The sequence below is a fragment of the Artibeus jamaicensis genome, unplaced genomic scaffold (genome assembly GCF_021234435.1).
Source record: "Artibeus jamaicensis isolate MK-2021 breed Jamaican fruit bat unplaced genomic scaffold, CSHL_Jam_final contig_718, whole genome shotgun sequence".
Taxonomy (NCBI): domain Eukaryota; kingdom Metazoa; phylum Chordata; class Mammalia; order Chiroptera; family Phyllostomidae; genus Artibeus; species Artibeus jamaicensis.
This window is the reverse complement of record NW_026521936.1, coordinates 3,302,527-3,327,048: the sequence shown is the minus strand read 5'-3', so window position 1 is coordinate 3,327,048 and position 24,522 is coordinate 3,302,527. Positions and strand designations below refer to the sequence as shown.

The following is a 24,522-nucleotide window of genomic DNA, read 5'->3' as shown; positions in this document are numbered from 1 at the left end:
GCACCTGGTTAATGTGCACGGCGGGAATGGAGGCGGCGGACACTGCCGAGTGGCTGGGGGAGTTGGGCAGTGACTTGCAGGGCCCGATGGCCAGCTGCTGCTTCTTCCGCAAAGCCACTACCTTCTGGGCCACTGCAGGGGACAGCAGAGTCAGTCACCCCTCTGGGGAGGACGGAGAGGCCCCGCGCGGGGCCACCCTCCCCAGAGCACAAAGCTCCACTCGCTGGCCAGAGGGCCCGCCTGGCGCCCGAGTTACCGTCCTGGAAGACGCGCTCCACATTGAGCCCGTAGGTCGCGCACGTCTCGTAGTAGGTGCAGCGTTTCAGGTCGGTGGACAGCTTGCGGGCCCTGCTGTCGTCGATGACCCGAGGGTTGGCGGCGCTGATGGCGTCTGTGGAGGCGGGAGGGGGTGGTCGACACGGCCCCCGGAGCCCTGAGAGCCGAGCCCTGAGAGCCGTCAGGGCGCCGGGCGGGAGGCCCTCTAGGCAGAGGGCAGGGAGCCCGAGGACACGGGCGTTTGCCTTGTTCCAGCTCTGCCCCGACTCACTGAGTGAGAACCAGCCAGACTCTCAGCTAATTCATCTCAAAAACGCGGACCGATCATCACGTGGATGGCAGGAAGTAACTGGGGAAGAGCGGTGGGTGTGGCGCCAGGAAAGGGGGGAAGGGGGCGGGGCTTCCTCAGACCTGCCCTCGGGGGTTCCAGCCCCACAAGCCCACTCACCCTGCGTGCCCACCAGCACCATGGGCACCTCGCTGGCATTGCGGAAGCTGCAGAGGCGCAGGAAGTAGTTGTACACGGTCTGGAAGCTGATCTCATCCTCCAGGCTGAACACAAACACCACCGCGTCCACCCAGGCGGCAAACTAGGGGGAACCGCGCACAATGACTAGCCTCGCCTGGTCACGGGGGAGCTCCGCGCCTCTCTCCCAACACACGCGAAGGGCCAGGGCTGGGCGGGGGCCTCACCTGGAGCTCAGGCGGGCCGCCTTCATCTCGGATCAGCAGCAGGTAGCTCTGGCCATCCACCACAATCTCCTTCTTAAACCGACCCCCTAGGACAGAGTGAGCGGTCAGGCCCACAGCGGGGAAACGCCTGCGGGGCTTCGCAGACAGGGCAGGCACAGCCTCCCAGGGGGGGGCCGGGACAGAGCCGGGAGAGGGGCTGGAGCCCTGTGCACAGCGCACAGAGGACAGGAGGGAAGGAGAGCGGCGGCCGGCCTGTGACGCTCACCTTCGGGGGACTCCTCCTGCACATAGGTCCCTGTCAGGTAGCGGTGCACAAGGGCCGACTTCCCACTAGACAGGTTCCCCACAATGCCCTGCGGGAGAGGAGGGGCGACAGCATGGTCAGAGGGCACCAGAGAGGTGATGGGGCAGGAAAGGCAAAAAAAACCCAGCAAGGACTGAGAAGGACCAGCAGGAGGGCTGCCGGGGGAGGCCCGGAGGAGAGAGGGGGCTGGGGCGGCCCTCTTCTGCCTCACTCACCACTTTAAGCTCCGGCACCGAGCGGCTCAGGGTCCACTCCTGGCTGTTCACAAACGAGTCTGTGGGATAGAAGGCTGCCTATCAGGGCTGGGTGGCCCCCGAACCTGTGCCATCTGCGACCAGCTGTCTGCTACACTGCCCCTTCCTAGGCCAAGGCCAGAGGACAGTGCTGTCCTGAGGGGACCCCGACTCTCACCCCTTGTCCCCCAGGGAGCAGCAGGAAAGTGGAACGGAGTGAAGATGGTCTCAGGAAGAGGTCCCTGAGAGACGCAGGCTCGTTCCCCTGGCCTGGACCTGGGTCCCTCCTCTCACTGCCCCAGTGAGCTAAGGAGCTCCCACCTAGAGCCAGACCCGGCCTGGCACCCTCTGGGCCCGGACGGCAGCCCCAGAGGAGAGGCAGTCCCGGCAGGTCTCAGCCCAGTCCCAAGCCAGGCTGGGCGTTTGGCAGCTGGGGGGCCAACCTCCTACAGCAAGTAGGGACAGCTGCCCTGTGCAGGGTGGGGCCACCCACCACATTCCTGCCAGGGTGAAGAGGGAGGAGCCCTCACCTGCCGGGTTCTGGGCCGGGGAGGTGGGTCCAATGGGGAGATATCTGCCCCACCCAACTGGCACTCCGCCCTCAGCTCCTCCCTGTTGGGAGGTCGCCACCCTTTCTTCCCCAGAGACCCGCCTCCCAGGCTCCCTGCTGCTCAGTCTGCTCTCAAACCAGGGCAGCTGGTCTGACCCTGGCACTGTCCCCAAGATGGGGAGCTCCATGCCACCCAAGCCCTCTGAGGGCCTGCACCACCTTCCTTATGTCTAGGTTGTGACAGCCATCCCACACACTGGCCGGGCCATCCTTCTTCCCGACCCCAGGCTGTCCCCAAGATGTTAGCACACAGAGGGACCAGGTCCACAAGAAGTTACTAAGCTCACGGCTAGAGAGGAGGGCTCGGGCCGCCCGGGAGCTAGAAATGAGTCGCAGCCCCACCTAGAGCCAGCCTGCGCCTGCAGCCTCACCCCCCAGGCCTCCGTGCTGCATGTGCCAAAAGCCAGAGAGAGGCCTTCCGCTCCATCCTCCCATTCCTCCAGGCCCCGGGGCAGGGCAAGCACAGGGACCACCTGCAAGCCCTCCCTCTGCCACGGCCACCCTCCAGGACGCATCACCAACCTTACTTGGGCAGCCCTGCTGTCCCCTTGACCCCACCGCACGCCCACCTCTCCCAGGTGGGTTCCAGATTTCCCACCAGCTCTCAGCGCAGACTCCAACCAGAAAGGATCCCCAGGCCGGACTGGTTCCCTTACCGCTTGGCGCGCCCAGGAGCCCAGGGGCCATGGCCGCCCGGCGGCTCCACAACGGCTCTGCGGGTGCGGGCTCCGGCGGGGGGTCCCTCCGGCGGAAGCGGCTGGTGAGCAGCTTCCAGAGGCCCGCGGCGGAGCGAGGTCGGCCGGACTCTGGGGCGCCGCGAGGGGCCTCGGCGCCCAGCAGCAAGTCGCGGCGGCTGGGGAAGGTGCCCAGGGAGCTGGCGTCGCCGTCGCTGCGGGTGCGCGCCCGGGGCAGCAGCCCGGACTCCGCGCGCCTGATCTCCTGGCCGCGGCGCAGGCGGAAGCTGAAGCTCTTCCTCAGGGCCGACAGGCCGCGCCGGGGGCCCGGGGTGGCGCGCCCGCTACCGCCGCGCAGCACCTGCCAGCGCTGGCTGCTCCACAAGGAGGCGCCCCGCAGGAAGCCGGCGCTGCCAGCGCGGCCCAGCCCGGCGCCCGCGGCCTCGGCCTCGGCCAGCTCCAGGCGGTTCACCTCCAGGAACGTCATGCTCGTGGGCCGTGGCCGCGGCGCCTGGCTGCCCCGGGAGTGGCCGCGCAGGGCCGGCTTGGGGCTGGGCACAGGGCTGGGTGCAGCCGAGCCCAGGCGCTCCGAGGGTGCAGGCCCAGGGGCCGGTGGACGGCCGTCGGAGGGGCCCCGGCGGCCGAGGCGCGGGCGCAGGAAGCCAAGCAGCAGGCTGCGGGCGCCGGTGGGCGGAGGCGCCGGGCCTCCCGAACACACGCTCCGCGGCCTTGCAGTCTGCTCGCGCCCCGCATACACGGCAGCCTGCAGGGCGGGGGCGGCGCGGCTGGCCGGGGCGCCTTGCAGGTCCAGTGAGTCGCAGACGCTGAGGGCGCGGCGGCATACGGCGGGCCGCTCCCGGCTGTAGGTGTCCCCCAGCGGCCAGCCCTGCTCCATGGTCAGGGCCCGCGGGCAAGGGCCAGGCCCATGGCGAGGGGCGCGGGGCGGGGCCCGGGCCGGGGCCGCGGCCGGAGCGCACGGACCTCCGGCCTCTGGGCCTCTGAGCACCTGGCGTCAGTCGACTGAGTCGCACAACTCCTCCGCGGCGCAGGGGCAAGCCCAGACCTGGAGAGGCCGGGAAGCCAGCCCAGCAAGGAGAGAGAGGCAGCAAGCCTGGCCTGGAACACCCAGGAACGGCGGCGCCAGGGAACCAGCCTGCTGGGGCAGCCCCCAGAACCCTCAGAAAACAGGAAATTCCAGCCCAGGGCTCCTCCTCGGATTGGGGCAGGTAGGTGAGGCGCCGTCATTAAGAGCAGGCCAAATAAATAACAGTTCTCCGCACGCCACACGCTGGGGCCAGCTTTGGACAGAAGTGGGCTCTCTCCAAAGGAAGGAACCGAAGGGGGAACCCCGGGACCGGAATCAATGAAAGTGTAAACTAGGAATCAGAAGGTAACTCATCGCCCTCTCTGGGCCTCGGTCTTCTAATCTGTAAAATGGGTAGCCTGAGCAGGGCGGTCCTGTCTTGGTTTTACTGAGGCTCAGGCGTCCTGAGGCTGGGACGCTCAAAAAACGGGGGGTTGCTGGATGCTATAGGGGAGCCGGCTGTTGTGCTGATGACTGAGGCCTTCGTCCTTGATTGTAAAGTCCTCTAGACTGGGTAAAGTGTTGTCCTTCCTCTGGGCAGCAGAAAAGCCAAAGGCAAGCCCTGGACCTGGACCATACAGTTCTGGGTAAGAGACTGAACTTGGGAGTCCCTGAAGCCCCTGGTCCGCTGCTCTCGGGTCTCGCCTCCTGTGCAGAGGTGTCCGGAGGCTGACTGGCCGCGCAGAGGTGAAGTGTTAGCTTGCGGTACCGGCTGGAGTCTGGCGCTCACTCTCTTCAGGCCCCTTGGAATTTCACCAGTGAGGGCTGCACCAGACAGTCACTAAATGCAGGGTTCTCCCCGGTCCTCCCCTAAGGCCCTGGACAGGAGCCAGGGCCAGGTCACCCCAATCCACAAGGACCCTGGGCAGAGCAGGAGAAGCCAGCTGTGGTAGCGGCCAGCATGAGGGGCTTGTACTTTCCTTTAAAGAGACAATGCTCCCAGGTTTCCTCCACCCCCAGTCCAACCCTACTCCCGACCTCCCTCTCAGCTTCAGAACCCCACGCTCCTGGCCAGATGCAAAGCGCAAGGGGACAGCAGCACATTCCAGAGGGGGCTGGAGTGGGGCAGTGCCTGAGGAGGGCAGGGCCTCTCCATCCTCTGCGCTGCCGAATCCCGGGCCGGATCACGGAAGAGACCCTGGGGGTGGCAAAGTGTTCTCTCGGGACTCATTGTGAACAGTGACACCCCGGCTTCCTCTCTCGGTGCGTGGTCTCATAGCAGGTGTTTCCGCTGAAGGGCCTTTCCCGAGCACCTTCAGGCGCGGAGACTAAAACTCAACCCGGGAATCCTGACTCACGGTTCCAAGTTTAAAACTCCCACACTCGACTTCCCTATCGGCACATCTGTGTGTCTGTCTCTCACACACCCAGGGAATCCCCCCAAGGATAAAACTGCTCATCGCCGACCCTTTTCTCAAGCCAGTGAAAACGCAAGCCCAGGACGGCAGTCTGGGAGCCCTCCGGGACAGAGGGGGGATCGGGAACAAGGTGCCCAAGAGGGGACTCCAACTGGCTCTCTGGGTGGGGGTGGCAGGATGAGCCTGGAGGGGGAAGCCTCCCCCACCCCCAGGGCGTGCACCCTTGCCGGTGCAGGGAAGACAGGTGGCAGTGCCCGGTCCCAGCACGAAAGGATGTCCCCGTTCTCAGAGAACACACCAGCTCCGCGCTCCCACTCCCACTGTGGGGTCGGCCCAGGCCCACTGGCCAGTCGCCAAACCCGACGGCTTTCTCTTCCTCAGCGAGCTGCCCCCTGCCCACCCCTGCTTCCCAGAAACCACTCCTGGGGGGCAGACAGGCGTGGAGGAGGGCACCAGCCCACGTGCCCACCAATGTCCCAGGACATCGAGCCAGGAAAGGAGAGCAGGGCAGACGCACAGTGCCTCCTCACTTGCAGCAGCCCCCGTTGGGGACGGGGTCTCAGTTCTGCAGGACAACACTGCTGCAAAGAGAAGCAGCCGACACCGTTCCACTGAACACGGCAGTCCACGGTCGGTCATCAGAATCCCCAAGCTACACCCACTGGCTGGAGGCAAGCGTGGGTGCCGACGTTTCTGAGGGACTCAGATGCAACATATCGCAAAGCCTGAGGCGCGCGTCTCGGGTGAGGACGGAGCACTGTGCGTGCAGCCCCTCTGCTCTGAGTGCCGGCGACTGGGAAGACTCTACTCTAGGTCAAAGCCATCCTGTTCGGGTGCGTCACTGTGTGTCTGGGGACAGCAGGAAGGCACTGCTGACTGCATCAGGGCAGCCTGGGTACGAGGGCCTGCCACGCCATGCAGGCACCGCGGGAACAGAACGCTGGCCCCAAGCAGAGCAGAGGAGGCCTCGGGCCCAGGAATCCAGCAGAACCTGCCCTGGTGTCTCCACTCACGTATTTGCTGGACGATCCGTTGATAAGGTGAGGTGTGCCCAGCTGAGGTCACACAACCCACAGGGAGCTGCGGGTGACCTTCTCCAACATGGGGAGGGCTGGCCTCCTGCTGATCCCGAGGTGTATGTGGGCAGGGCAGGGAAAGGCTTTACCCTTCTCCCTGCAGCAGGGATGGTCCCTGAGGTACATGGGGCCCCGACATCGCACAGGTTCCTCTTGCCCACAAGGTGGCAGCAAAGCATCTTCCTGCAGCCCTGGCCACCGAGGCAGCGGAAGCAGGGGACCCCAGCAGCAGGTCTGTGGTCCAAGAAGAGAGCGGAGCCCCTGGGCTGCCCCACCCCACTTCCGAAGGCCCAAAGCCTCCGCAAAGCCACGCACACTGGAGGCCTGCGAGATCCTTGAGTCTTTAAAGTGTCAGGAGCTGCCGAACAAGACGGTTTGATGCAGAAGCAGCAGCAGCAGCAAACCTCCAAATTCCATCCCCCAAATCACTCACCCCATGTTCTCCGTCTTAACTACTGCACAGCCAGGAACCCTCCAGGTGAGAGCCTCCATTGCCCCCTCCTCACCACGCCCCCACACCCAATCCCTCCAATCCGAGGTCAGTGCCGTTGGCTCCAAGTCCTCAGTGTGTCCCAAGTCCACTCTGTACACCCCCTCCTTTGTACGGCCTAGGCGAGCCGCCACCCTCCCCGCCCGAAGCACCCACTGCCAATCCGGAAGTGACCTGGGCACATCCCACACTCTCGCCTCCAAGTGTCCCCTTGGCACAGAGCCACACCAAACTCCTTTCCACCTTTGAATGCCCCGGCCGCCTCGCCTCTGTGAGCTCACCTCCTGGAACTCGCCTCCTCCCCACCTCTGCCAGCCACGGAGCCTCCACGCTGGCCGGTGCTTCAGCTCATCCGAACCCCCTCCTGCCTGGCCACTCTCCATTGCCACGGTCACCTAACACTCATCACTCTCGAGTATCGTTCTGCTGCTTTGTGCTCCCCTCTGGACCCTGCTGGGCTCACGGGAGACGTGTAAGGATTCCCCGTGTGTGAGTGAATGAGTATCTCTGCTGAGCGTGAACTGTGCACCCAGGTTTTTGTTCTCCTTGCGGGCAGGGAGGCAGGCTCCAGACAGATGGGCCCTGGTTGAGACAGTCTGTTGAGGATAAAAACCACGGGCAACACCATCGGCACAGACCCCGAGTCAAGAGGCGCAGCGGTGCAGGAGAGATGCCCGCGTGCTCTGGACTTGAGACCGAGAGCTTCAAGCTCGACCCAGGCCCTGCCAGCTGGGCGCCAATCCTGGGGTGGTCGCCTTTGCCCCACTGAGGCCTGGGGTCAGCCTGTAAATTTTGCCTGCTGAAGCCACACAGCCACAGACAGGTCCAGCCCACAGCAGATGATCAATCAAAGGAGCCACTGCCGCTGGGCAAGAAAGTGTCAGGGACACAAAGTCACACCAGTGCCAGCACTCTTTAAATCAGACATCAAGTAGACCCCTCAGCACGTGCACGTCTGCTCAGGCCTTTCAGCGGCTGGTCCCTCTGTCTCTTCCCCAAGGGACTGCAGGGCTGGGCCTCAGAGTCCCCGGGGCCCCATAGAGCACGCCTTCCTCTCGTGAAGTCCTAAGACCCCTGGGGGCCTTAGAATGTGGCCTCACTTGGAAAGAGCATGGCTGCAAATGGAATTCACCGAACTAGGGTGGATCCCGAATCCCTTGATGGGTGTCCTCATACAAAGGAGCAATTTGGACACTGAGACCACCACACGCAGAGGAAAGGTGGCTGTCTACAAGCCAAGGACAGAGGCCCGGGACAGACCCTCCCTCACAGCCCTCAGAGGCGGCTTGCCCTGCAGACACCTGACCTTCAGACTTTCAGGCTCCAGAGCATCGATTTCTGTTGTTTTAAGACACCCTACCTCGTCTTGCACAGAAATGCACAGAAGCTACTATAGACTCGAGGGGGTGGGCTCCCGGGGGGCCAGCAGGTATGACTATGCAGAAACCACAGCCCCAAACCCCACCCCAGATCATCCCCCAGGGCCGCTCAGAGGAGCTGGGAATTCTGCCCTTCATCTCCCAAGCTCAGAGGGTCAGGGAGCTCCCCCGCCCCCCTCCCTCAGCACAGCTGAGGGAGTCCAGGAGGCCAGGTGGGGAGCGGACAAAGGGAGGAAGCCGCGTCACCCCAACCCAGAAATAGCCTTCTGCCCCGGAACTAGCTACTAACAGTCTCGTTTTTCTTTCTGTCCACAAACTCTGTTAGTACGTTGGTGGACAGAACAAGACCGTCCCAGAGGAAGACTCAGTCCCTCCCTCTGTGCGTCTCCACTGGCCTCCTGACCTCGATCCACACTGACACACTGCTCCCTGCCTCGACCGGAAACCGTACACAGGGCCCCCTGAGGACCTCAGGCCCTGCGCCTGCCGGACTCCACCAGAAAGTCCACCACTTTTCAACTGTCTGTCCCCAAGAGGAAAGGAAGCCGGTGTGTGCACATCCTCTGTGACCCCGAAGGGCACAGCGGGGTGAGGCTGTACACTGCCGCCCTCGGGGGGGGGGCAGACTCAGTGTAAAGAGTGGGTACTCTGCCTCTTCACCCCAATTTTGACACGTTTCCTGCACGTCACATTTTTAAATGGTCTTACGTCCTATGAGCTACAAATCTGCTTCTCCAGCCCTGGGATGGATCTTCATTCCTCAGCCCTATATCAGTGCTCTCATTTATTTTCATCCTGTTTTTACAAAAGTAAACTATTTGAATCAAATAATTGCACTAATTTTGCTTGGGGACAGAGTTGCTACAGCAGTGAAGCTGCTGCCAGGTGCCCCCCCACCCCCTCCCACGAGAGCTCAAGTACAGACGCTCACGCTAGGGTCTCACGTAAAGGGGGCCGGAGGTCAGTGCACACAATTACAAATAAAAGATTCAGGGGGGTTGAGAGTCTTAATGCACGAGAGTTTAAAATCGTCTGAACTCTCACTACAGATTTTGGAAACAGGCAGCCATTTCCCCAGCGGGAGAGGCCACCATCGGGCCCAAGCCTACCCGCTGCCACCAGCGTCCCACCCGCAGACCCAGGCCTGGGAGGCCGCCTCCCCTTGCCCTGGCGGCTCTGCAGCAATCCTCGGTCAGCCCTGGCTTCTGCCTGAGATCCAAGCAAAGTCCCCGGGGGCGGGGGGCAGGGCAGACGGGGTCTCTCAAACCTGCCAGCCTCCTCTTATCTTTGCTGTAGAAGCTATGATCGAGTCTGCTCTCCCCTGTCCAGGTGCCTGGGTGCACGCAGGACACCAGACACCTGCCCCTGCTGCTCGGAGCCACCTCCAGCATCCCCAAGGAAAGCAGGGCCCCGTCTGGTGCCCACACAACCAAGGCGGCGGCCACATGGGACACTGCTGGTCACCTGAGAGTAACAGCCACTTCCTGAACACAACAGGCCCCATGCTGGGCACTTTACAACACATACTGACCCACTGACCCTCAGAATAACCCATTTTACGGATGAGGAAACCGAAGCAGAGACACCACGTAAATTGCCTCAAGTCTCCAGCTAGTAAGTGGCAGAAGCTGCCTTCCAAGCGAGGCTGCCTGGCTGGCCCCGAGCCCTGGGGCCTCCCTGGCCTGGCAAGGCTCCTGCTGACACAGGGCAGCCCAAATGCCATCCTGCAGAAGGCCCCCACCTGTCTTCCTTTCCCTGGTACCCACACCGGGGCAGCCCAGATGGCCTGCCCAGCAGGGGCCCTCCTTCCAAAAATACCTTCCCCAGGGTTCCTCCTCACCCACCTTCCAAACTCCTGCCCCCAGCCCTGCTTTCTCAGGCCCACATCAGTACGGGGTTTCACACAGGTCCAGGCTACCCACCCAGGCAGCTGCAGCCCTCCCAAAGGAGAAAGCAGCCTCAAAGACTACCTCTGTTAGCGCAAGGGACCGACCTATCGAGGGGCTGATGGGTTCACGCCACGTAGACAGAGCCACAGAGCACGCAGGGCAGGCCCCCAGTCAGGGAGGGGAGGCATGGACAAGTCAGACCACCCTCCTGAATTGAGGACACAAAGGACTGGGGCGGGGGGGGGGGGGGAGCTTAGCTGAGCCCTCCAGGGCACAGGGCTACCGCAGGTGCGGCTGGTTCACCTGCACAATCTCCTGCCAACAGAAACTGACGTGTGCCGGGCCCCCCAGGTGACAGATCCTGTTCATTTTCTTAGGTGTGATACTGGAATTATGTTGTGCAGAAGGCGGGCGCCTGTTCTTTGGAAACGCCTCCCAAAGTGCTCAGGGGGAAGAGCTCCGTGTCTACAGCTGCTGATATTCTTCTAGCCCTGGCAGGCGTGGCTCTGTGGATTGTGTGCTGGCCTCCAAACCAGAGTGTTGCTGCCGGTTCAATTCCCAGTCTAGGGCACGTGCCTGGCTTACAGGCCAAGTCCCCAGTAGAGGGCGCTGGAGAGGCAACCACACATTGATGTTTCTCTCCCTCTGTCCTCCCTTCTCCTGTGTCTAAAAATAAGTAAAATCTTTTAAAAATATATTCTTCTAATTTCCTCCTCATATTTTAAAAAGTTTTTTTGTTTTTTATCCTGGCTGGTGTGGCTCAGTGGATTGAGTGCAGGCCTGCAAACCAAAGGGTTGCCATTGGATCCCCAGTCAGGGCACATGCCTGACATGCAGGCCACGTCCCCAGTAGGGGGCGCACAAGAGCAACCACACATTGGTGTTTCCCTCTTTCTCCTTCCCCTCTAAAAATAAAGAAATAAACTCCTTTTTAATTTATTTTTGGGGGGTGTCATTAGTTTATTATAAAAGAGACATGGAAATTATTTACATGACGAAAGATTTCAGTACTTCAAAGGAACAGACTGCATCACACGATGCCATTTCAATAGCGATTTCCTTCAGTCCACATACTTTCCAAGAATGGCACCATCTCTAAATAAAATAACAACCCTTGTCGTCTAGAACCGCTTGGGTTCCTCCCCATTCTGGAAGAACTTTACCCACAATTTTCATGCTGACTGGTTGAATCTCTCCACCCGTTCCCCTGGACCTCAACCCACCAGCTTTTACAGTTGCCTTGCAATACTTTTGTTTGAGATTTTTCTGGAAGCATCATTCCCCCTTTATTTATTTATCTTTAGAGGGGAAGGGAAGGAGAGAGGGAGAGAAACATCAATGTATGGTTGCCTATGGGAAGGAGCTGGGAATGTTTGGTTACAGTTTCCCCAGCACGCCTTTCAAGGAGCACAGTCAAAGAGGGGCAGAAACCTTCTAAATGCCTGTCCTGCCAGGACTCCAGCCACCACAGTCCGTCCCCCACTCTCACGCCACGGCTGCAAGGAGGGACCAGCAGTGGGGCCCACGGGACATGTGCACTTAAGAAATAAAACCTCCCTGGATGGTGTGGCTCAGCGGGTTGAGCGCCGGCCTGGTCCCAAGTCAGGGCACATGCCTGGGTTGCCAGCCATCTAGATCCCCAGTAGGGGGCGTAGGAGAGGCAAACACACATTGATGTTTCTCTCCCTCTTTCCCCTCTTCCTTCTTCTCTCTAAAAAATAAATAAATCTTTAGAAAAGAATTCTTTTTTTTTTTCCTAGTCCAATAGTACATGCCAGCTGAGAACATGGGCTCTGAGACCAGACTTATGGGTTCAGGTCCTGCCTCTGGCACAACTAGCGGGCAGCTTGGGCAACACCTTTACATGTCCATACCTCAGTCTCCTCATCTGCAAAATGGGACAACACTCCCCCTGCAGGCAAGTCCTGTGAGTTACAGGCAAGCACGCAAGGCAGGGCCCAGCGCGGAGGAGCACCGACCGGAAGCGCCTCTTTTCAGTACTCTTCTTTCTGCGGTTCCAAATCTGATCCTGCCCCCCCCCCCCCCCCCCGGCACCCTCAGCTCAGAGCCCTGTCACTGCAAGAGCTGTCAATCAAGAGCTGGTGACATTTGCAGCACAAACACCAAGTACTAGAGTGTGGGGTGGCACATTTGCAGAGTTTAAAAACACACTATGCCGGCAATTTCCATAATGAAATCACAACTCCAGTAAAGCGGCGTCTCACAGGCCCGTCAAAGCCGCCGAGCGTTCCTTCCCACGGCCGGCGGCCACACTGGGTCAGCGTGCGTGAGCCAGACTTTGGCCCCTGGTTCCCGACATGCTCTTTCGGTCAGTGTGGTGTTTCTTTGGTATCAGCTCAATGTTACCCAGTCCTGGGTCTCCTGCTCAGAGAGAGGGGCCACACCTCTGGGCCCTCCGCTGCATCCGGCAGTGCTGTGACTCCAGGCCCTCACAGCAGAAATCAATCTACCCTTGATCAAGTTTTGGGAGCAACCAGGGAAGGAAAGGCTTGCAGCAGGCTGTAGCAAGCCCGGTTGTGACCACTGCCCCCGGAATTCTGTGACCAGAATTTAGAAGGGCCTCGCCTGCCCTGGCCGGTGTGACTCAGTTCGTTAGAGCACTGCCCATAACCAAAGGGTTCCAGGTTCGATCCAGGACCGAGAGCGTACAATCAAATGCTCCTCTCTGGCATTGATGCTTCTTTCTCTCCCTTCCTCCCTCTAAAAGTGAAAACGTGCCCTTAGGTGAGGACACTCAGCTCCCTCTACCTGGACCACACCCAGTCCACCCTCACTTTCAAGACAAAAGGACCGGCGTGTCCCAGCCCCTCACTCAAGTGCGGACGGGTTTTCTTTTACCATCACGAGGAAATCTGTTTGTTTTCCCCGCACATCTTTGGGGAAGACAGTACCACACACAGGGCATGTCTAACGGACAGCTGCTCCTTGGCCCCTCGGTGGGTCTCTGTTACACTCTTTAGACTTGGGTCAGGGTCGCTGTACCCAGGCCACTGTTGTCCCCAACCCGGACTCAACTGACCACCACCAGCCAGCAAGGGGCCTGTACCTCCCTGCCCTACACAGAGAGGCGGGAAGGCTCCCTCGGATCCTGACACCCACCGTCCCCCTCTTGTCCCACCCCCATGGCCAAGGCCGCACAGTTTGGACCAGAACCTTCGCCCATCTCCCCAGGCCCTGGCAGAGGGAAGGCCGTGCACGCTGCCCAGGGAAGCCTGCTCAGCAGACAGGCAGTGGTTTTTAAGGCTGGAGCCAGCTGACCTGTCAGAAGCCTGAGCCAAAAAGCAGGACTCCCCGTGTTTTCGGTGAGTGCCCGGCTCTGACCCGGCTCTGACCCCTCGAGGAGCAATGGGAACTCCGACTGGGAGGACAGAGAACTTGACACGCTGCCACCCGCTTCCAGTGCCAGCAGCTGGGCCCGAGCCAGACAGAGAGCCAGCCTGTTTCGGAGACTCAGGCAGGAGGCACCTCCCCACCCTCCCGCCAGAGGGAAGACACGGGCTCACAAGGAGCATCTGGCCCCACTGTGAACGGCCTCCCCGCCGGCCCAGGAGCACCTGTGGCCCAGAAGCACCTGCGGCCCAGGAGCACCTGTGCTGGCGGGACGCAAAGCTCCTCTGACAGCCTACAGCCCTACCTGCCCCCTCCTCCTCTGCGAAGGCAGGGGCCCCTCCCCTGGCTGGGAGGGGGCCCCTGTGGCGGCACTGTGGCCCTGGAGCAGGACACAGCACCATGATATGAGCAGGGAGGCTCTCTGAGTGACCACCAGTCCCCAGCAGGGCTGGGTGCAGAGCAGACAGACCCCTCCACCATCGATCAGGCTTCACCTGCCAGGCTGGGCCTGGGCTGGGGCCTTGGGCTCAGCATCCAGAGCAGAAGCAGTGAGTAAAGCAGACACCAGCCCATGACAAATGCTAGCTGGGGCAAGAGCACAGCCTGCTCCAGACCCCACGAGGTACCAGGCCAGGGAAGGCTGGGGTAGGGAGCACCCAACAGACCAGAGCTTTGAACCGGACAGGTGGGTACTGGAGCCAAACAGAGCCAGGTTCCGATCCCAGCTTGCAGAGTATCTCAGGGCCCATGGAGAGATGTGCAGGGCCCAAGGGCCATAGCCAGTAGGGGGATGGGCAACCAGGAAGGGATGAGAGAGCCTATTAACACAGGTTCATGCCCTGGCTGGTGTAGCTCAGTGGGTTGAGTCCCAGCCTATAGACCAAAGGGTCGCAGGTTCGATTCCCAGTCAGGGCACATGCCTGGGTTGCAGACCAGGTTCCTTGTGGGGGTGGGGGCATGTGCGAGGCAACCACACGTTGATATTTCTCTCCCTCTCTTTCTCCCTCCCTTCCCCTCTCTCTAAAAAGAAATTAAATATTTTTAAAAGGAAGGAAAAGAAAATGGCAGCACACTGTGGAAGGCACAGTCTTTTAAATACACTACTCTAGAAAGCTGAGTCCAAGAGGCGAATACTCCTGTATCTAGTTTAGCAACAAACAGGTCCTCTCCTGTTACAGGGCCAGGACGAGAGCTGCTCCTCCAATGTCACGGCCATGGCCACGGGGGCTCCTGGGCAGCTGCAACGCAGACACTCCAAGTGGAGAGGTGTTCGGGTGTGAAACCCAGGGAGGAACTGGAAGACTTTGTATGAAAAAAAAGGTAAAATATCTCATCAAAAATGTTTGTGTTGATTACATGCAGAAATAGTATGTCAGGTACATGGATTAAATAAAATACAATATTAAAATCAGCCCTGGCTGGTGTGGTTCAGTGAACTAAGTGCTGGCGAACCAAAGGGTCACCAGTTCGATTCCCAGTCAGAGCACATGCCACGGTTGTGGGCCACATCCCCAGTTGGGGGTGTGCAAGAGGCAACTAATCTATGTATATCTCACACATCCGTGTGTCTCTCCCTCTCTCTCTCCCTTCCTGTCTCTCTAAAATAAATAAATAAAACCTTTAAGAAAGTGCATTTGCTCTGGCTGGTGTAGCTCAGTGGATTGAGCACTAACCTGACAACCAAAGGGTCACCGATTCGATTTCCAGTGAGGGCACACGCCGGGGTTGTGGGCCAGGCCGGGTCCCCAGTGGGGGGCGCGCGAGAGGCAACCACACACTGATGTTACTCTCCCTCGGTCTCTCTCCCTTCCCCTCTGTCTAAAAATAAATAAAATCTTTAAAAATATATATTAAAAAAATCAATGTCACCTTTTAAAAAATTTGTTCATGTGGCTCTTTAAACATTTAAATTTGCCCTTACAGTTGTGAGTACACGACACGGTTTATTCCTGTATTATTACTTATTAACTACTGCACTATTTTCCGCAGGAACAACTGTAAACCTACTTTTGCCCCGCCCTGTCTGTGCTGAGAGGAAACATTTTAATCAACAGGCAAGCGATCTAATTAAGGCACTCCTGGTGTCTGTGAGACACACCCGTGTGTGACACACCCTGATGACACCGCGTGGTTCAGGGTCCAGCCCATCAGCTGAAACCTGGGGCAATTCCTGACTTGGCACTCCTGTCCTGGGGCCTGCCGCGCTATGCCAACTGACCCCAAACTCTGCCCGCCCCGGGTGCCCGCCGGGGTGCTGGCCGGGGTTCAGGAAACAGCTGAAGCTCCGAGGAGGAGCCACCCACACGAGGCACCGCCCCCCACCCCCTGCCCCCGCGCATGCGCCCTCACTGTGTGCTCCCTGCCATCCGGCAAGCTGCAAGGGCAGCTAGTTTATGAATGGGAAACCACAGCTGCCACCTGTGAGCACTTCCTAAGGGCTGGCGCTGGTGTATAGGCTTAGGGGAGCATTAACTTCCTTCCTTCTCTCATCTACACCACGAAAGGAGTGCTTGTGAACCTCATTTTAGCAACCAGGAAGCCAAGACACAGAGAGGCTAGGGTCCAACATGTTGCTCCAAGCGGTAGAGCTGGAGTTCAGACCCAGGGAGCCTGGCTCCAGAGCTGGGACTGTGACCACGACCCCACGCAGGCTCCGACAGAGGACGAACGATGCCCAAACTGCGTTCCACCACAGCACCCAATGTAGAACCGTCTAGAATAGTCCAGAAGCAACCACCAAGCAGATGGTGGGGGAGAGGCTGGGCTTTGGAGTGACAGAAAGGCGCCAAACCTTCACAGCTTTTAACCAAAGGCTTTTGTGACTTCCTTAGGGGCAATTTAACAACAAAAAGTCAATCCTCACAAGTCCCTCTCTGGAAGAGGCCAGGCAGAGGAGGGCTGGCGGCAGCCCCAGGAGCACGCAGGAGCCCCGGCCCCCAACATGTGCACACACACTCGCACCCGAGAGGCTGTGGTTGGACTCACATCCCACTCCAGAGCTTTGCCTCCAGGCGTGCAAGCCAGCAAAACACCGAATTACAAGCAAAAGAGAAACTGCTGTAGGCAGCAGGCACACCTACGGTGGCAAAGACGGGCGCAGACAGAAAAGCAAGAGGAATAAAGACACACACTGTAAACGGGCCAAGAACCAGCACAGGCCCCTCCCTCTGGGACCGGGCGGGGTGGGGCCCGGAGAAGAGCCACCCAAGCCGGCACTTCCCTCCAACACACAGAAATGTAGGCTTTAGAAAAATCAATCCTGGGAGATTCAAACTGCTTCACTCATAATAAGAAAAAGGGGAACAAACCATGAACAAAGAACATAAACAAAATTCAACAAAAAGGCAGACCACAGGGGGTCTCCGCCCCCTGGAACCGGGAGGGACTTCCAGGAGGGCAGTGTGGCCCTCAGAACGGGCACAGCGGAAAGTCGCACGGTTTTCTTCTTCCTGGGACTCTGTCCGAAGGAAATAACTGGACGAGTGTGGGAAGATCTGTGTCCAAGGAGATGCGTGCCAATCCCTGACACAGGGCACCACGCAGCCTCCCAAAATGACGAGCATTCATTCACCAGGTGCTGCTGGGAGTCCCTGGCATGCATGACCCCCACACACCTGGGCACACCCCACAGATAGGTGACGTTATTACCCCTCTTTCTCATATGAGGAAACTGGGGCACAGGAGCTGTCCCCTCTCTACTCTTTGAGGGACCCCAGGCCGCACGTGTCACAAAAGCCAGGCTCCGTGCAAGAAGCCAGGCGCAGAACATGGTAGTGATGGGAGCATGCGCTCCCTGGACAAGGGGGAGCCAAGAGCAGAGAGAAACTGAGCCGATTCGGGCGCTGTGGGGCAGGGCCGGGTGACCCGCAGCTGCGCAGGTAGGACCAGAAGGCTCATTGAGGAAGACGGGTCAGAGGCTGACGTGCGCATGCACATGCGCGTCTTGCCCAGGTTCTCGCAGTCGGTCAACGGCAGAACAGAAGCGAGAACGCAGGAATCCTGACTCCCCATCAGCCTCTCACGAACCTGTGGTTCTCTGGTTCCCCATCTCTGGCCAGCGCTTTCCACAAACCCGCACCCCTCTTCCTGTGAACCGCCAGCAACCTCAGGTCGATTACGGGGAGCAGGCACATGGCAGCCAGCGCGGGACCCCTGGAGGGGGGCGGGGCACACACACATTTCCTCTCTTTCCCTGTACATGTGAATCTGTTACGACAAGCATGCATTATTCTGGTCATTTGAACATACATTTACACTCTAACAATGTTTAAATACTTTGAAGTGTTCCTTAATCAAGCGTCCCCTATGAGCGCGCAGGGAAGGGAGTGGCTGCTCCCAGAGTCACCGACCTGTTGGGGAATGGAGACCTCAGCTGACAGTTACAGGAGGAAAGAACCGTCCTGGAGTTATAGTCTAAACGTTCCCAAAAGGTAAACTCAAGGTCAAAAGCATCTTTGAGAGCCACCTAAAAAGGGCTGGCCAGGGTCCGCACGGCCCCCCAAAGCTCATTGGTCCATCTGAGAAGGGGAAGAGCGTGAGACCCGGGGCTGGAAACCCAGGGGAAGCCCCCGGTTCTGCCGCTCCTCGTCTGGCCTGGCAGAGGTCCCCGAGACCTAGGCTACCTCGTTTGCAAAGTGGGGGTGACGCAGGCACACTTCAAGAGTCTATGGGAGAAGAAATCGTCACCAGCAATGCTGCAAAGGCCTCATGATGACCTCTGGCAGGCAAACGGGCGGAAGAATGCTAATCAGTGTGATTCCACACCGAGCAATGTCTCCATCCGCCAAGCAGGTGTCCCAGGCCACCTCCCTTCCCCACTTCCACAGGCTGGTGCTCAGCCCCATGCTCCACAACCAGCTGTCCGTGCCTGACCCCCTGGCCTGCACAGAGCAGGTCAGCTAGGGTCAGGAGGATTGCAATCAGGTTAAACTGATTCTGAGTCACCTGTACAGTAAAAAGAAAACGAGGACCAGGCAGAAAGTCCAGGTGGGTGTTTGGGAGATGCTGAACAGCCTCCCAGAACCTCTCAGGGCCCTGTCCACCTTCCCCTCCCCCGGGCTCAGCTCCCCAGAGCAAGTCCAGCTTCTCAGGAAGGGCACCTTTGCTTCCTCCCCTCCTGAGGTTCTGAGGGCTCACAGTGCAAAAGCACGGTGAAGGCATTAAGAGCCCACTAATTGCTTCTAACTCTGCCTGATCCAGCCCAGCCCAGCCCAGCAGGCTGTGGCCAAGAGTGCATGCTCTCCAATCCAGCGCTCCCGGGACGGCCCATATCCTGCAGGATTAAGTGCCATCTCAAGTGTCCTCCTGGAACGGACACGGTGCAAACGGATAACACAGGATAAGGTATTCCAGCTCCCAAGCCAGGGCCCTCCTGCCCGTCCCCCATGGACTCGGTGCCCCGGACGACGGCTCCTTGGACACCACGTTGTACGCGCACCCTCCCCTGCCACCTCTGCAAACCCGTTCCTTCTCTGGGCGCCCCCCCCCCGCCCGCCTCCCACTGGGTACTCAAGAGCGAAGGGCCGCCTTATCAGGATGGTGTCTCCCACTTGGCAACAAAGGGGGGGGGCCCCTCCCTGCCGCCTGAGGTCAGGCTGAGGCAGGTTTTCCTTCCCTCTCTCCTGACCTTAAAGAAAGGGGTCTTGAGGAGTCTTCTCCAGTCTCTAACTTTCACCCTGATTTTTTTTTTTAATCTGAGCTTATTCCTGCCGCTCCCAATGCCGTCTGGCCCCTCCTATAGGCCAATCCATTCACCCACAAGTGGAGAGAGAAACCACAGCCCTCCCTTCCCTTCCTCCCCCCCCTTTCTGCCTTCCAGGTAGTTAGGTGCAACTGGGCCACACAGTAGGAGCTACCTGAGTAACTAAATGTATCTGGAACAAGTGCGGCTCTCCCGGGCCACCAGCACCCACACGGGCATTCTCTTTTTCAGAATTCCTAGATCTCCTTTGTGTCACGTCCTAAATAGGCAGCTGGCCCCCCACCAGGCACACCCTCCCTCTACCAGCTAATTACTGGGACGGCCCTGAGAAGTTCCAAGTGAAGATTCCGACCCCCAACATCCAAACCACGTGCCTTGTGCCTTGGAGGAGCCTCAGAAATCTGCACTTAGTGGGTCCCACAAGTGAGCATCTGTGCCAGGGTAGAGGACACCCCCCCACCCAGGACCAGCACCCAGGAAACAGGGTCTCTGTCTCCCAAATGGATGCGGTTCTCTCTGCATCACAGGGCTCCTGCCGGGACCTAGTGACAGGACACAGAGGGTCAGGGGACAAACTCTAAAGCCCCAAGCAGGGCTTCTGGGAAGAGTGTGGCTGCTGAGCCCCCCATGAGCCCCTACCCCAAAGTGCTCGGCCACAGCTCAGTGCTGCCCCCTCCAGTACGAACCAACCAGGAAACCTTCTTTAGAATGGAACCAGGCCTGAGCCCACGGAGGCTGAAAGAAAGTGCCCGAAACACCAAGAACAAGCCAGCCTGTCTCTGGAACGCTCCAAGGAACTTTACGTAAAAAAAAATACCCTGGCCCTGGCTGGCGTGGCTCTGTGAATTGAGTGCCAGTCTGCGAACTCAAGGGTCGCCGGTTCGATTCCCAGTCCGGGCACATGCCTGGGCTGCGGGCCAGGTCTGCAGGAGGAGCAGCACCAGAAGCAACCACACACTGATGTTTCTCTTCCTCACTTTCTCCCTCCCTTCCCCTGGTCCCCGAAAAAACCCAAACCAAACCAAACCAAAACACCTAGGGGGAAACAAGGTGAACAGACACCAGTCCCCCAGTTGACAAAGCCTGGTTTTGCAGTAGCAGTTGCGGGACACACCCCTGGCCACAGCCCACCTCCAGCCCCTCCCTGGGGACCTGCAGAGCCCACGCCCGCTTGCCCTACACTCAGGCGAGTCTGGGGTGGAGGGACACATCTTCTCAGGGTCACGCCTGCCTTTCCAGGCCACCTGCTCGGACCCCGAGGGCTGCTTCTCCCAGGAGCTCACGGGGCTCCTGCTCCCCTCCTTCCAGGCGCCGAGGCCAACCCCATGTGGCCTGGGGCCCAGGTCCTCCGCAGCCTGCTAAGGCACAGCAGGGGACCCAAGCAAGCCCCTGGAGCTCCTTTCCCTGCAGGGTCCAGACGAAGGCCCCCTCTCAGGCCCAGCCCAATCCCTGGCAGATCAGCTTGGATCCCTCGCTTCCCTGGGCCTCAGTTTCCCCAGCGGGGAGGTGAGAGCAGCTCAGAGATCCTGTACAAGGTGAGCCTTCCAGCCCGTCCCAGCTCCGAGTTATACTTCTTTCCATCCTTAAGACCCTGGAGTAGACGTGCTTTCTCTCTTTGGCCTTTGGTGGGAAAAGGAACTTTTCAAAACAACCCATCTCCCCTCCAATGCTGTCCCTCTGAAACCCCGCAAAGCTGAATGTTCCTCGGCTTCCTCCTGCCCCAACCAAGGGGTCAGAGTTGACCAAGAGAAGAAGCAGAGAGAAGACAAGAGGGCGAGAGGCCACTGCGCTGCCTCAGTCGCAGACAGCTCCCAACTGCGTCTCTCGGGTCACCTTCACCCGTGTGTTACCGGAGCGAGGCTGATCACACACCAGGAAAATGCCATCCCTTCCCACTCTGAGGCTCATCCCTAGTAAACACAGCATCTGCTTCCCAGGCCAGGAGTGTGTTTATGTAACAGCCGCAACCCAGGTCTGCTGGGCCCTGGGGGGGGGGGGGGCACCAGTCAGGCCCAGAGTGAGCAGGGAACCCCCCCAAGAAGCTGCCCCCTCCCTCCACCAAGACAGAAAGTGGAGATGCTGCTTTGCAGGACAGCAACAATATGGTTTGGCAGATGGGGAGAGGAAGGATACAGGGCAGAAATTGGAGAAGGAGTTTTCTTTTTCTTTCTTTCTCTCTCTCTCTCTCTCTTTTTTTTTTTTTTTGATGCCTGCCTACAGCAGAAAAGCTGGGGAGATAGGAGTGGGAAAGCTGAGGTGAAGTGGAGAAGAAAGATGGGTTCCTGGAAAGAGGGTGGAAAAAAGAGGGGAGAAAGAAAGCTGGGAGGCCCTGCCAAGAAAGAACAGGGAGGCAGAGACCAGAAGAGCTGGGAGCGGGTGTGAGGAGTGGCTGGGCCGGGTGACAATGAGACATCGGGTCCCAGGGTTCACAGGGGCGACACCAAGCTCCCAGGCTAAGCAGGAACATGGGGCACTTCCCAACCACAGGGGAGAAGCTGGCCACAGGGGACCTGCTTGTTGTGCTGAACCATAAGGCTGAGAAAGCCCAAGTGCTTCCGGTAATCAGGGCCTTCACACCACAAGGAGAAGCGGCCAGAGGCTTCCTGGGCTGGGGGGTGGGGGAGGGCTCATCACGTTAGAGGAAGCCGAGATTCCTGCTCTCCCTGCTCTGGGAAAGGCTCTGCGACAGATGTCTTCCCTCACCGCTTCTGTGGTTACCCCTCCAAGTCTCTACACCAAGAGGGGCGGGGGTGGGGTGGGATCTTGGAGCTGATCTGGGATTTCTCTTACTTCCTCCTGCGGACACTGCAGCTGCAGGGAATGGCTGTTCTTCCCGCCCTGCCCTGCCCTGCCCTGCCCTGCCCACCCCCTTCAGCTCCAGGAGAAGAAATTGGTCATGTCCCTGCTTTGGGGTTCCAGACCCACACAAATGCCACCTCCAGGTCCCCAGCCACAACAGTGATTCAGGCCATTTACTCAGATCCATATTAATGAATTTTTTTTTCCCTGTCACCTAATTAGTTCAAAATGAACTCAGCCCTGAGAGGAAAGGAACAGGAGAGGGCTGGAGAAAAGGACGGAAAGGGTGTCACAACAAAAGGGCAGGACCCCAGGTCTAATGGGGTCCTTCACTCCCAGAAGACGGGGTGCTCCTCCCCAGCTACAGGGGCCTCTGAAAGCAGAAAAGGGGTTTTCAGGTGAGGAGCCCCCAGAGCCACGTGCAAAGAGGTGATCGTGAGAGTGGGGCCCTAACTGTGAGGCTCAAGTAGTGGACAGGCCTCTGCCCACCATTCTGTGTCCTCAGCCAGAGACCGTGCCATCTCCCTGCATTTCCACGGAGGCTGAACCCACCACCTGCTGGTGGGCGTCCCCCTTCAAACGAAACCAGAGGAGGAAGCAGATGGCCCAGGGCGAGGCCCATCTGCCCACTGGGCACTCAAAGGTCACCATGCCGCAGGGATGCCTGTGGGCGGTGCCTGCCCCCCACCGCACCAGAGGTGGAAGGAGGGGCATCTGCCAGCAGTTTGCGCCCGCCCGCTTCCTCTGCCCCTCGGTAGCTGAAGCCCAGGGCCCAAGAGCCTAGAGAAAGTAGCACCGAGCAGTGCAGGGGCGCGGGGTTTCAGTTCCTGACGCCGGCACCATGTCCCTGGAAGTCGATCAGCGCCCCACAGTCCCCCGCCCACCTCGCAAGAGGCTCCCTAGAAAGCCGTGGCGGGTCCAGCTCGCGTGGGACCCCAGCGAAGGCGGGGATGGACCGTCCAGCGCCTCCAATGCGGTCGCATTGCCCAAGCCCCGAGCCAGGCCTGGCCCGCCGGGGCCTCGGCAGCAGGCGGGATGTGCGTCGGGAGAGGGCGCCGCGGTGAGCGCCACCCTCCCCAGCCCAATGGCGCTGGGACCGACCGGGAAAGGTGCCATCCACTAACGGGAGGCTCCGATTCCCCCGCCCCGCCGCGGGGCAGAGCTCGGGCAGCGGCTTAGACGCCTCTCTCGCAGCGGCCCCACCTCCCAGACCGCGAAGGCCCTCCGCCGCGCCCACCCTCCGGGGTCCTGCCAGACCAGATCTGGCCCAGCCCCCCAGGAATCTCAGCTACTCCGAGCGTCCCCTCCCCAGAGAGACACTACCCTCGAGCCCTGCAGCATTAAGGGCAGAAAACATATACCCACAAGCACGGGACCGGCCCTCAGCCCCAGAGTGTCCCCAGACAAGATATGGCGAAGCCTGGACGCCGGCTCTGCAGCGCGGGCGTTCAACAAACCGCGTGGCCCAGACTGAGGCGCGCAGGGACCTCAGACGGGGATAGCGTGGCCAGGCCGGACTCGCAGAGTCCCCGGCAGCCGTCGCTGAAGGGGCCGCCGCCCCCCGGCTCCCGCAGCCCCAGCTCTGCTCACCCTCGATGGAGATGACGTGCTCCCGGATCTGGTTCTGCAGCGCCAAGTCCTCCATGCGCTCGATCAGGTCGTAGATGGCGTAGATATTGGGATGCACGGACTCAAAGCGCTGGATCTCGGCCCGGATGGCCGCCGAGTTGGATAGCGCGAACTGCTGGGGGGGCCCGCCGGCCAGCTGGGGCGAGGGGCCGCCGCCCCCGGACCCCGGCCCCGCGCCGCCGAACTGCCCGCCGCCCCCCGCGCCTCCGCCGCCGCCGCCACCGCCCCCCGGCGCCGCCAGGCTCGGCTGCTGTTGCGGGCTCTGCCCCCCGCCCGCCTGGAAGTTCATGGCTCCGGGATCGCGGGGCCCGAGGCGGGCCCGGCCGAGGCCGGGGCGGCGCTGCAGGGGCGGCGGCGACGGGCGGCCGCGCGGGGCTGGCCGGGCTAGGAGTACAGAGCCGGCGGCGCGGGGCTAGTGCATGGGGCCGGGGGCCGAGAGGCGCCGCCGCGCACGCTGTGGCCGCCGCTGCCGGGCGCTTCCCAGCGCCGCGATCCCGCTGCCTCGGAACTGCCTCCAGCGGCAACAACAACGGGACCGGGAGCGCGCGGCCCTGGCCCTCCCCCCGCGTCATGCGCACGCACCGCCGCCCCCGCCGGCCCCGGCACACGCAGCCCAAGCCCCCCTCGCAGCCGCCCCCGCCCCTCCTGCGTGCGGGCGCCAGCGCCCCCGCCCCTCGCTCGTAGGCTCTGCAGCCTCCACCCCCGAGCCGCGCGCCCCAGCCTTGGCGCTCCGGCCCCTCCCACCTCGCCTCGGCCCTTCCGTCTCTTCTCCTGCCCCCACCGCCGTGGGGCCACCGCTCGGTGGGGACAGTGGCCCTGACCTCCTCCGGCCCCGCTGTCATTTTCGCCTCTCCGCTGGTCTGGGTGGGGTGTACGATCTCCGGGCACTGCCCCAACACTGTCCTATGCCTGTGGGTGCTGATGAATGCGGTTGATTGGCCAAAGAGGGCCACCAGCCCAGGCCCTGCTGCGCCTC

General features: G+C 60.4%; 1 protein-coding gene across 8 annotated transcripts in view; it reads right to left on the bottom strand.

The window, feature by feature from the left end:
- Positions 1-23,850, bottom strand: part of AGAP3 (ArfGAP with GTPase domain, ankyrin repeat and PH domain 3) — a 49,458-nt gene extending 25,608 nt beyond the window's left edge. For 4 of the 8 annotated variants that reach the window (XM_053671846.1, XM_037131888.2, XM_037131884.2 and 1 more), the window contains exons 1-7: positions 23,508-23,850; positions 1,489-1,547; positions 1,235-1,322; positions 970-1,055; positions 725-866; positions 257-391; positions 5-132 (exon numbers count right to left, since the gene is read on the bottom strand). In XM_053671846.1, coding sequence (XP_053527821.1) covers positions 5-132; positions 257-391; positions 725-866; positions 970-1,055; positions 1,235-1,322; positions 1,489-1,547; positions 23,508-23,835 — 966 coding nt within the window. In that variant the 5' untranslated portion in view covers positions 23,836-23,850. Of the gene's footprint in view, positions 1-4; positions 133-256; positions 392-724; positions 867-969; positions 1,056-1,234; positions 1,323-1,488; positions 1,548-2,772; positions 4,839-23,507 lie in introns of those variants that run through there. The other 4 variants (XM_037131883.2, XM_037131887.2, XM_053671844.1 and 1 more) reach the window with 4 other exon arrangements.
- Positions 23,851-24,522: the final 672 nt, after the last annotated feature.